This window comes from Electrophorus electricus, chromosome 8 (genome assembly GCF_041902795.1).
Source record: "Electrophorus electricus isolate QZ-2024a chromosome 8, ASM4190279v1, whole genome shotgun sequence".
Classification (NCBI taxonomy): domain Eukaryota; kingdom Metazoa; phylum Chordata; class Actinopteri; order Gymnotiformes; family Gymnotidae; genus Electrophorus; species Electrophorus electricus.
This window is the reverse complement of record NC_137504.1, coordinates 24,690,001-24,703,036: the sequence shown is the minus strand read 5'-3', so window position 1 is coordinate 24,703,036 and position 13,036 is coordinate 24,690,001. Positions and strand designations below refer to the sequence as shown.

Here is a 13,036-nt window from a genome sequence, read left to right as displayed (position 1 = left end):
CCCGTCACCCCGATAGATCCCGCCTCTCTCCGCGCTCACGGGACAGCGCGCGGCCGGTCATTTCCAGAATGACGCCGGAACTCGGCCGCTGAAAGCAGGTTTTAGAGCGACAGCGGATTCCGTGAATAGACTCGTGCGCCACCCCCGGTAACCTGCTCTAAAAAAAGAACAGACAATACATTAGCCTAACTAAACGTAAAAGGCGCTTTCTAATGCAGTTGATGTTCATACGCTTTATCGGGGGGGGGGGGATTGACATTTGAAAAAGTGAAATAAGATGAGTTAATACTAGCCAATTAAATAAGATGAGTTAAGGCTAGCCAATTAGGTAAGATGAGTTAACGCTAGCAAATTAACCACACAATAAAAGACAAAAATAAAACAAACTTAAAAGCATCGTAAACCTCCACGTGCTAGTGGCGTATCTCGTAGCTTACGGAGATCGCGCGCCAAGTCGATTTATTTTAAACAGATTTTATTGTCTAGCTAGTTAGCTAACCTAGGTACCTAAAAGCAGAAAAGTAACAGAAGTAAGTTCAGCCAGCTACAAACTAGCTAATTACGTCCAGCTTTAGATAGGTTAGTGGTCTTGTTATAGCCTGTGGACAATAAGCATTAAAGCAGTAATATGCTAGCGTTAGATAGTTAGCTAGATATTTATCTCCTGAGGCATTACTTGCTAACCCTCAGCTAAGATATTTTGGCCAAGATAACTACTTGTTAGTTTACCTAGATAGCCAAGTACATATTTTTCTTGTAGGAAAACAGCATATTGGCCTAAAATCTAACTTAACCGCAATGTGGCAGCAGTGTTCCACTTACGGAGCCCAGACCGAACCATATGAAAGTGGGGCATATGACCCATTTCGCTATTTTGCAAAGTAAGTCCTTTTTTCATTTTTCCCATTTTGGAGGAATAAGATAGCATACATCAGTGAAGTGCCGATCAATAAAGATGTTAAGCTTCATTTGTGAATATCTTGCTCCCTCTACAGACGGTCACGGGACGTGCACCGTCAAAATGACGCATGTCTCTCCCTCCCTTCGGCTATTCCACGCCACTCACCACTCAGCCAGTATGATGATTGTTTTTGGGACAGAATTCTCCACCGTCCTGGGTAGACTTTCTACTAGTAGTCGTAATACCTTCACAAAGCTTGATATAACGTTTATGAGCACAACTAAGTTTACAGAACATACTGTAAACATACTGAACATACTGTAGCCTATTTTGTCCCACTGTCTATAATTAGCAATAACTCAAATATTAACATACGAGGATAAACAAACAAATATTAAATTCCTCTCAGTACTTTTGTCTAATTAGTTTAAGTTTTTGAAAGGCTAAAAATGTCAGCAAATGTGTCCTTTTGTCAGGGGGGAATTGTTAGGCTATGATCCATCCTGTGCCAGTTCAATAAACACGCTCTGCAGTGCCTCTGCTGATCTGGTCAGGTCACTCTTCTTTTTTCATTTGTATTACTTTAAATAGATCATTTAGATCACTCTGATTGATACAGGAGATAATGTAACTTTAAAGTGAGGCTATGTGTATAGAGAATAGAGAAACTATTTTAGGTGCAGGTCCTGAATGTGCTGCTGACAACCTGGCCAGGTGTGTGACCGTAAAGGAGAAAGGAGAGCAGGCTTTCGTTTGGAGAAGCTGCCCTCCCCGGCGGAGTTGATGGGTAGGAGGAGGACGAAGAGAGGAGGAAGAACACAGAGGGGAGACACGGCACAGCGACAGGCATCAGTCACACAGCACATAGGAGACCTGAAGAGGAAACAGAGCTTCATAGACCAGTGAGAGAGAGAGAGAGAGAGAGAGAGAGAGAGAGAGAGAGGCAACAAGAGAATTAAAGCAATTGTTGGAGAGAGGGAGAGGTGGAGGGAGGAACGGAGGGAAAGAGGAAAAGATGGAAGGAGAAAGAAGGAAGCAGAGATGGAAAACAGAAGTAGAATGAGACAAAGAAATAAGAGTCCAGAGGCAGGCATGGTCCCTGCTGGTGCTGTGTTAAAGAGCTCTGTAGATGAGTCCAGTCAAGTCACAGTCCAGGCCAAGACCTACAGAGGACAGGGATGGGGGTCAGCATGCAACTGGGTCAAGTGGCCAAGTCATGACTGAGGCCAAAAAAAAAGATCAATTAAAAATCAATAGCTGCAGTTTAACTCGAACAACTTAATCATTTGCTTCTAGAAATTCTGCATTTCTTTTATGACAAGGATGAAGTATTCTGTGCTATTTTTAAATTTTTGTAAAAGTTGAGTCCTCTGTATTCAAGACCATGTTCTAAAATGTACTCAAGTGCATGAGAAGACAGAGGCGATTAATATGTGGTCTTGAGATTGGCCTTTATTACTACAGCTCCACTCTCCATGCTACAGGATGAAGGAAAATAAGTGGTGGGGCTCAACTGCTGTGTCCAGACCAGAGAAGAGCGACCTCCCGGAGCAAAGCGAGCTAACTGACGCTGGGTTTGCCATCCCCGCACCCAACCCAGGACTAAGGCCTTCTCCTAGTCTGCAGGTGCTCCATAGCCCTCTACACCCAAGTGCCAGCCTGATCAACCAAGAGGTATAATGTCCGTTTGTCCAAAAAAAAAAAAAAGTTCACCTATTTGCTCTATTTGGTCTGGGTTTTTTTTAACGAGGCTGTCTCATTTTATTTTTTTAAAAGGTTATAATTTATTTTTTGCATAAAATTATTCCAGTTTTTAATTAAAAAATCTGTTATTTTACATGATCAAGCACCCTCATGGTGGTTGTAAGGACGTGTTAGTCCTTGCTCCTGGCGCGAATCCGATGATGTCGTTCGTCTTCTCGGGAACAGCTTACAGAAGAGCCTAAATGAAGCGAGAAAACCCTGCCCTGTCCGACACTGAGTTCTTGGGAATTCACTGAATTCTTGGGAATTCTCTGTAATATTGAGGAGTAGAAGTTATTATGGTTATTCACTTTAAATTGTTGAATTTATCAACATTCTTAAGCGTTTTAATATTCAGAAACATCATTTTTATTCGTCTTTGCGCTGCAAGAAGTTACCTGACCTGTAAAGAGCCATTTTTACTTGATTTAGTCTGTGGAAAGTTTTAATACCATAGTTATACATTTAACTATCCAGTTTAGGCTTATTGGCCTTAAATGGTCATAGTTTTTCTTTACAGTTATTGGTGTTGATTGTATATTTGTTTGGTTGTGTTTACAGCCAAGATGCTGAGTTTTATGATAGATAGCTGTCTACTGGTAAAAATACACTGCAATTTTAAGATTTGAAGTCCCTTAAAAATAGTTACATCCGATTTGATTTTTTTTTAAATGCAAAATTAAAAAAGCTCCTTTGGTTTCAAGTGAATTCAGTGACTCATTTTATGTTGTACCATTGAAATGTTTTTGTCTATTTATTTGCTTGCTTATCGTAGTTTATTTTCATAATACATTTGGGGGGGGGGGGTGCAAAAAGATTAAATGCGGCGTGTTTTTGTTTCCTTCAGTTGCTTCAATGCTTGAAACGAACGCACGCTAATAGACAGGGGTTGTCTCTACGGCACATTATCATACGTGCATCTATCATTTGACGTGCATTTGGATATTTGGTCAAACGATTGGCCAAATGGTGACTAACTGAAACATTCCACTCCCACGCGAAAGTGAAACTGAGCAGTCTGGGGGGGCGAAAAAAAAAAATAAGAACCGCAATTTCTAAGAAACCAGTCAACTGCCACATAATTTCCACACCGCGCCTTTTAGCAGTAATACACGCTACCAAAGCACTATAAATATCTAAGTAGTGCTCATTTGTTTTGATAAGCACATGCGAGAATGCAGAAGTCACTGATCTTGTGCACCGTTATCATTTCGCTCGCCTGTGTCTGCGTCGCTGTCCTGGCCGTGCAGTGGCGTCGCATTCAGACGCTGCGACTCGAGCTGTTGAACCTGGAGCAGCACGTCATGTCTTTGACAGGCTCGTGCGGGGAGCGCGGGACCTATCCGTACACTACCGCCTGCTGCGGGGTAGGTAAGTGAATATCTTTCTGACTGACTGCTACTGCGGAGTATGGACTTGCTGAATTTGGTTATCCGGAATTCACAGTGTTTTGCGCCGTAAAAGATCATTTTCTACCGAAACATAAAGAGTATTAAAGCAACGTTCAAGCAATCTGAAAATTGTCTCTAAATCTTTAATTCCTTAAAGAAGCTGCGGTTAACGAGGCCCCGGTCTTTCAGCAGGAAATTACCCAATATTCAAGGTTCTCGGACTTTTAAAAATGACTTCAGAATGCCTATTTGACTTTGGCTGTTAGTTTCGTTGGCATTTACAATATTTTCATTTTCACTTACAGAAATATTACATGCAAAATATAATTTAAAAACAACCATATATGCGCATCTCTCTGTATGTGCCCGTCAGGTTTCCTTGACCCACCCTTTGAGAAACAGCAGAAAGAAAAGAGGTGCGTCATCAAAACAGAATCCAAGAAGGAAGAGACAGAGTGAGTCACTTCACTCTTTACAAAGCCATAAGTAGGGCAGTTAGTTTAATTTAAGAACAATGTTAGATACATTAACAGCTTATCTATCTATCTATCTATCTATCTATCTATCTATCTATCTATCTATCTATCTATCTATCTATCTATCTATCTATCTATCTATCTATCTATCTATCTATCTATCTATCTATCTATCTATCTATCTATCTATCTATCTACAGAATAATGCAGGTAGTAATTCCAGTAAACTGGAGTAAAGACAAGGTAGAAGCAAAAAAATGATAGTGTAGTTCTAAGATTTCCAAAGAAACTATATTTTAGACACTATATTTTAGACAGGGTTCCTATCAGAAACAGGTTTCACATTGATTCACAATTGATAAAAGACCCTTGGGTTGTAATAATGGTTTATTATTTCTGTTATTATAGCCATGATCAAATATAAAATTCACCCTTTTATCTTCTTCTTCTTCTTCTCTCTCCCACTCACCCATACACACAAACAACCATGAATACATCCTCTCATCCCCTCTGCCTCTGTCACACTGAACACATGTGACAGCAGAGCAGCGTACCTTTGTGCACCTGGTCCCTGCCTCTATTCATTCCTACGGTAGGCAGCTCTGACTTGCTCTCACCTGCATCTGCGCCCGTCGTCTTTAAGCTGGGCTCGCTTTTTTCATATCAGCCACCGCGTTCTTCTCTTTCCATGACGGTGTTTCGTTTGCTGGCCTGCTACTCAGACGAGCGTGATTTGACGGTCCTTACTTGGGCTCTTGGGCAGAGCTACGGGGCGGGGTTGCAGTTATCGGGGGAAACCATCACTGTGGTGAACAATGGCACTTACTTTATCTACAGTCAGGTAAGCATGACCTGATTGCCGGGGAGCGCCCACAAAGGCCGCCTACTCACCTGCGCATGCAAAATGTAACCTCACCTGTGCACTTCATCGGCTCCAGGTGCTGTATAAAGACACCACCTGGGTCATGGGTCATGTGATCACCAAGCGGATAAACGGGGCTGAAACCAAACTGATGAAATGTCTGAAGAGCATGCCCAGGAACGTCAGTCTCCCTCTCAACTCCTGCTACACTGCAGGTGAAGGCCTCTTCTTTATCCCGTTCCATTTAGAGAGATTCAGTGACATTGAAGACTCACAGAGCACTTGGTGACAAACGTAAAGCTCACAGGTTTGGTCCTATGCTGCCTGCTGTCAGTTCAGTGTCCTCAAACTGAGCAGCTCTGCCAGGTCTAGACCTGTAGCTGGCAAAAGAGAGAGCTGACTCAGCTAATTACCAAAAAAAAAACCAAATCCAATCCAGCTGTTCAGCTGGTTTTAGCAAGAAACAAGACTTGCGGGGTCACTCCAAGTTCAGAATGGACAAGGACCAGGATCCCGCAATGATTTAAATGATTTATATTATTGTGTTAATTACTTTGGATTGTTAGTGTTAAAATTCATGGTCTGTTAGTGTTGCTGTGAATGATGTTAGTGAGAGAACCTTAAACATGTTTGCCGATAAACAGTAAGAAACTAGAGAACATTGTTTCCTGCCAATCAGTTTCTTAGGAAAAGTCCACAATGAGAGATGTGTGTGTTTCTCTTTCAGGCGCTCACTTCCTGGAGTCAGGATCAGTTCTAGAACTTTCCGTCCCACGCAAATCTGCTGACCTTATCCTGTCTGCTCAGGCCACATTTATGGGAATCTTTAGTATCTGACGTTTTGTTGTCATAGGTGTGCATTTTCTGTTGGGCTTTCTAGTGTCACACCAACACACAGACACACACACACACACACACACACACACACACACACACACACACACGCATATTTTATTTTTTCCAGACATAAATATATACAACGTTTTTGTGGCAAAAGGAAATCACAAAAGTTGCTGTTTTTGTGAGGGCATATGGGATGATGCATGTACACAAACCTGTACCTGGAGGGTGCGTTGCTATTAATTTTTCTACATTTATGAGGTCAATTGTATGTTGTATTGCTTGCTGTTATCATTCATTTAACAAATTAATAATCTTTTTGAGCATCAGGTCATATAATAAGGATAGTTTAAGGTATACTGTGGCCAAATAAGATTAAACTACAAAACCTTAGTTATATTTATTTTGGTAATATTTGGACAGAATTTGGTAATTTTAATAATACAGTGTTGCATTTATCAAAAGCACTATAGCCTGTTTCTTTACCAAACATAGTTTACACAAAAGGTACTTCAAAGCAAACTGGAGAGTTAGTTGTTTGTTTGTTTTTGTTGTTGTTGTTTGTTTTTTGAGACCAACTAACCAAGGTTGCATGGTTCACTACAGGCAGAAAGCTTTCTCACTGCTAGAGAAATGATGGGGAGAGAATGGATGACAAGGCATTGATTCTTTTTTTGTTGTTGTGAGAAAATATTCTTAGACTCTGTCTTAGAGGCTTATCATGAGCATCACTTCCATGGAGATAACCAAGCACCCTATGGGCAAGAGTGTGTGCTAAAAGCTGTAGATGGAAAATAAATTGGTACGATGATTAGAGCCAGAGAAACAAACAACCAACAACAATATGCATGACAAAATAATCTAATTCATACTACATAAATATATAGCTAATACACAAATAAATAAATAAATAAATAAATGAGTGAGTGAATGAATGAATGAACGAACTGAGAAAAAGGTGTGGTGCTGTACCCAAACTTAGCCTTTGTATAATTCTGTGTTAATGCAGTCAGATCCGTATGGGATAGCTGTAGGCATTATGCTTAATCCTGTCCCAGCACAGCCAGATCTGTATGTTTATCTGTATGTTTTATGCCTAATTCTTTTTCAATGCATTCAGATCCACATGTTTTAAGTTGTTCCATTGAAGGCTTGTACGTGCAGGATTGTATATCAAATTTAAACAGTCGGGCCTAATTGGTCAAAACTGACATTGTCCCTTTCTTCAAAATAGTTCAGGAGCTGGGTCCAAGTTATTACACAATGGACCTTCTCAGAGCTGCAGGGTACTGAAAGACTCTTCCTTCATTAGCTTTAAAGCCATTTAAGACGTTATGAAGAATAAATTGGAACTAAGATGGAGACATCCTTGTCAGTGATCAACCAGAATAAATGAGGGAAGCTTTTGCAGAGATCTGAGGCAACAGGGAACTTTCCCACACAGTGTTCAACCTTTGTTCTGTTTGCACTAAACAGAAGTGTTTGGGATGTTTGACTTGAACTGATGGAATTCTGATGGAGTAATGTGTGTTCTGATTAACTGCTTGTTTTGGGAAGAGTTGTAGAAGGGGGGTTAATTGCTTGCGTCTGAGCTTTCAGACAGAGACCTGTTCCCCCCATCTGGGTAAATGTGATTTTTTTGTATTAAACCGTCGAGAATGGAGACTTGGCTTTTTCCTTTTCATTGATCTATAATACCTTTACTAACTGTTGAGTTACTTTCAAGTAAATATAATGGGATATCATGAAATTCACTTTGTCCAAGCTGGTGGAGTGTTATGGAGTACATGCTATCTGCAGGTGTTTCTGTTCGCCTGTTTCTGCAGGGCCGCTTGCGTTCCAGCGCGTGAAGCGTTGCATGATCAGTATTTACCAACGATGTCCACCAGGTGGCAGAGCGACATCGGTTCACTCGCACATACTCTCACCAGTAATGACACGGACGATATCTTATCCAAACTTTGAATGGTCTTGTACACAAAAGATTGAACTGTAAACAACACACGGGTCCGGAACATTAACAGTACCGTACACAGGTCTGAGGACACCAGAGATGATAAGATGGTTATCTGGGCACGTAGTGTGTGTTTCAACAAGAATGACAAGAAAGCAAGAACACTTGGATGTTACAGCATGACAAATGTTACAGACACAATTAAGACCAGCAGGTGCGCAGAGCAGAGTACAACCCTCAATTTAACAGCAGTGGGGATTTCCTTTGTGAGAGAAAGAGAAAGAGAGAAGGAGATGCAAAATAAATGTGCCATGAGACCATTTTATGTTCTGGTGCATACGAACCCTTTCTTTTAAACAGCTTTGTGTTGGGTGGTCTTGCATGGTATTGTAATAGGCAACTTTAACACTATAAATTAGGCTCAGTGCCTGTGGAGGTTAATAATATTAAAATTACAAGCATTCAAAATCAATCAGCATTTAAAAACAGGCTCACATTCTACTTTATTTCACTGTCAGTATTTAGCCACATAATTAAAACATGACTACTCCAACAAAATAAATTAAAGAGAAACAAAAGGTCCCATGTTTCTTAATTTTTGACAGCAAGCATTTTAACAGTCCTGAGCCAAACCCCTGAAATCACCTCTTATCCAACAGATAAGTCTGAGAGAGTCTGGGAGGTGACGCCATCGCTTTGAGGGTATGCTGCTGCCACAGCCCCTCCACAGATTCCCGAGTCCTAATCAGTGTGCATTGTTTCGTCCCGGCTTTTCCCATCATCTCCCACTTGAACCCGGGTGACCAGCAGTAGATTTGTAACTAGGGTCGGCCCCTGGGTCATTAGTTACGCCGTGAGACGTCTGTCGGTGCAGCGCTTGGCCAAAGCCTTGGCTTCAAACACACAAGACCCTTCCAGTCACTCTGCAGTGATTCATTAGGGGGTAAAGGAGACCAGAATGGTGAAAGGTGAAAGCTGTTTTCTCAGGCAGGGAATAATATGATTCTGTAACAGACTACCTTGCCCTCCGGTGTGACGTCATGAAGCGGAATTCACCAGTCCAGACTTGGGGCCTCTAAATATAACTGCCCTGCCCGGTTCTTCCTGCCCTCCCAAACGTGCCCGAGCCAGTGATAGTCCAGTTCACATGATGGAGCCCTTCAATAGCTGTATCAGGTAAGTTGGGAAATGAGAGCATGAGGAAACAGCCCCCCACCCCACACACACACACACACACACACACACACACAGACACACACGCACACGCACCCACACACACACACACACACACACACACACACACAGACATGCTGGCGAACTGCAGGAAACTGTATGTCATCGGCAGAGTGTGTGTGCACGTGTGTGTGTGCCTGCATGCTAGTGGCAGGGTTCACTGGCACTCATTACTAGTGCAGTTACAGTAGCTTTGGCTCAACAGCTCTCCAAGGTCAGGAAAACCAGCATACACAGGATTTAAAAAGAGACGCCGAGGGGAACAGTGCAATATGGAAGAGAGACAGGCGTCTTCCTCCTATTCAGCACCACAGTGCTGTGAGGTGACCTTTATTGTGACAGGGTCACTCGGGTGCTTCACAATGCTATAACAAGAACTTCGACCAAGCAGTTCTGCTAGGAGGGGTCTGTCTTACTCTCTCTTTATCTCTCTCTCTTACTTACAGACAGACACACACACACACAGAGACACACACACACACACACACACACACCCACTCCCCCACAGCAGAGCTGTTTGCCATTACTCACGTGAGAGAGAATTAAAGGTGACTGGTGAGACAGATACAAGGGGCAACAACACTCCAGCCAACACTTTTTTAGGTCATTCCTTTCCAACAGAAAACACTTTGTCTCCTTAGGAAAACAAAATCATTCATTGCCCCCATCGCTCAAGGCACGCCCCGAGGCTCAGTTCATAGCCCCCTCCTTTTTATTATCTATGTGCTATGGATTGGAGCAGTTAACCATCATCATGGACTTAGCTTTCATGTATTGACAGCATATCTCTGATCTCCAACTCTGGATAAATGAGAGTTTTCTTAAATTAAACAGATAAAACTGAAATTATCTCCCAAGTCTCCATATCATCTGGTTTTGGAGTTGCCATAGTTGGTGTGAGTGTTAAACCTACTCAGGTTGTTAGAAACTGTGGAATCCTTCTTGATTCTACACTTTCTCTACAGTCCCATATCTCATCTCACAAAATGTTTTCGTCATTTCCGTAATATTGCCTGTCTTACTCTATTCTCAGTATTCACGATGCTAAAACTCCAGTCCATGCCTTCATCAGCTCAACTACTGACTACTGCAGTGGTGGCTCAGTGGTGAAGGTGACCAGTACTCAGAAGGTTGCCAGTTCAAGCCCTATCCCTGCTAAATTGCCCCTGTTGGCTCCCTGAGCAAGACCCTTAATTGCTCAAGTTGTACTCTGTCATAATTAGAAGTTGTTTTGGATAGATGTGTCAGCTAAATAGTGTAATTACCTTTTTATAGTTCTTCCTGCTCAATATCTGAGTTCAATACATTCTAAACTCCGCTGCTAGAGTACTAACACACACACAAAGAGATCTGCTGACGTTGCTCCCGGTCTTAATCACTTACACCGGTTCCCAGACTCTCCCCATATTAAATATCAAACCCTCTCTCACACTCTGTGCTTGGCATCATCCTGCTCCTGCTTCTCTTTCTGAACTCCTTCATCTTTATAACCCTTCTCACTCTCATAGATCTTCTGGCAGTAATCTGCGCAGTGTGCCTGTTCCAGGCTTTCCTCTATGGATCGTGGATGTCCTTGGAGGATTGTGGCAGGGCACTTAGTGCTGTGGTACTGAAGCTGGAATGCCCTCGGTCTCTCCGGGACTGTTCTACTGTTACATCTTTCCAATGTCGACTAAAGATTTCCCCTTTCACTCAACGCTATTCTACCTGCACTCTCCTTCACTAACCCTCACCCTCCCCACCAAGTTCTTTGTGCAGAAATCTTGGGAATGAGAAAGGCACTGTATAAATATAACAAACAAACAAGCAAACAAATAAATAAATATTGTGTGTGTGTGTGTGCGCGTGAAAGAGAGTGCGTGGGAGAGTGTGTGGGAGAGAGTGTGTGGCCCAGCTGAACCTGCACAGGTTTGTGTTTGTGAAGAAACATCTTAGATGAGGGGCTGAGGTAAACCTATTTTACATATATACATTATTCATTGGTTCCTTTTTGTTCTTTTTTTTAAACTTCTGTTTTTGGTTGGAATCTGCATGAAGGAAAAACAACTTGTTGTCTGTACACCAATACACTTAGTGAATAGTGATTAATCATTCATTTGTCCTGAGTAATCTTCACCAACTACAGTGAGCAGCGATGAACCCCTCCATCTCTTTGCCCTTTAGCCTCAGATGAGTGACCCAGATGGAACGAACACACACACACACACACACACACACACACGCACGCACGCACACACACACACACGCACGCACGCGCACACGCATGCACGCACACACACACACTCACGCACACACACACGCACACACACACACACACTCACACACAACGCACACACGCACACACACACACACACACACAAACACACTCACACACACACACACACTCACACACACGCACGCACACACACACACACAGGCACACACACACACACACAAACACACTCACACACACACACACACACTCACACACACGCACGCACACACACACACACGCACGCACGCGCACACGCATGCACGCACACACACACACTCACGCACATACACACGCACACACACACACACACTCACACACAACGCACACACGCACACACACACACACACACAAACACACTCACACACACACACACACTCACACACACGCACGCACACACACACACAGACACACACACACACACTCACACACAAACACACGCACACACACACACACACTCACACACACAACGCACACACACACACACACACACAAACACACTCACACACACACTCACACACACGCACACACACACACACACACAGACACACACACACACACTCAGACGTGGATCATGTGCTAATGTGTAGCTGAGTCCTTGCTGCTTCCCACAGAGGAAAGTCAAAGTGGGTCACAATTATTTTCCCAGTTTTACTACTCAGCAGATATGCAGACAATAGAGAAAATGGTAGAGTTTTTCCCACCTCTCTCTCTCTCTCTCTCTCTCTCACACACACACACACAGACTCATACACACACACACATACACACACACACACACACACACACACACACACACACACTCACACACACACACACACACACACTCACACACACACACATACACACGTCCACACATAGTTATCCACATTTTCACATTTTTTATCACATTTTTTTTTTAATGTTTTGTTACTTTCCTCATGTCGATCTCTGTCTCCCTCACAATGTACTCTTCCTTACCTGGATGCGCACCAAGAGTTATTAGACCATTCAACTCTTAACCTCTTTATTAGCGTTACCCTGGTAATGTACTTCCTAGATATAAACACTAGATGGCAGTGCAAAGTTAGCGCTGGTAGTCTGACGTTGTGCTCCTCTGAAACACTGCAATGCACTGGCAGAAGTCTGGCTCACTTAATATATGTGTGAGTTTCTCTCTGAGAATTGTAGTCAGAAACAGAAAAACTTGTGTGTGTGTGTGTGTGTGTGTGTGTGTGTGTGTGTGTGTGTGTGTGTGTGTGTGTGTGTGTGTAAGAGAATTGTATTATCATAACTTGTACAGGTCTTAGAGCCAGCGATCTATAAAGATTATAGACTGAACGTTACTGAACTGAAGCCAATGGAAGATGCATGGACAAACGATTTCTATAGAAGAGTCTTACACA

The 13,036-nt window shown here is 42.6% G+C and overlaps 1 protein-coding gene and 1 long non-coding RNA gene across 4 annotated transcripts; both read left to right on the top strand.

The window, feature by feature from the left end:
• Positions 1-5: 5 nt before the first annotated feature.
• On the top strand, positions 6-3,314 carry LOC145658927 (uncharacterized). Its single transcript, XR_014124805.1, has 5 exons — positions 6-147; positions 761-881; positions 996-1,118; positions 2,386-2,575; positions 2,749-3,314. It is a non-coding gene; the product is annotated as an uncharacterized LOC145658927 (long non-coding RNA).
• A 355-nt stretch (positions 3,315-3,669) lies between these two features.
• tnfsf13 (TNF superfamily member 13) lies at positions 3,670-7,876 on the top strand. 3 transcript variants are annotated; one of them, XM_081720247.1, is made up of 6 exons: positions 3,670-4,011; positions 4,409-4,451; positions 5,056-5,103; positions 5,234-5,352; positions 5,450-5,588; positions 6,101-7,876. In XM_081720247.1, the coding sequence occupies exons 1-6, from the start codon at positions 3,820-3,822 to the stop codon at positions 6,208-6,210; spliced, it is 651 nt and encodes a 216-aa protein (XP_081576373.1). In that variant the 5' UTR covers positions 3,670-3,819; the 3' UTR covers positions 6,211-7,876. The 3 variants fall into 3 exon arrangements, with proteins under 3 accessions (XP_081576373.1, XP_026888582.2, XP_026888583.2); XM_027032781.3 differs by having other exon boundaries at positions 4,409-4,490; positions 5,053-5,103; XM_027032782.3 differs by having other exon boundaries at positions 3,672-4,011; positions 4,409-4,490.
• The last annotated feature ends 5,160 nt before the right edge of the window (positions 7,877-13,036 follow it).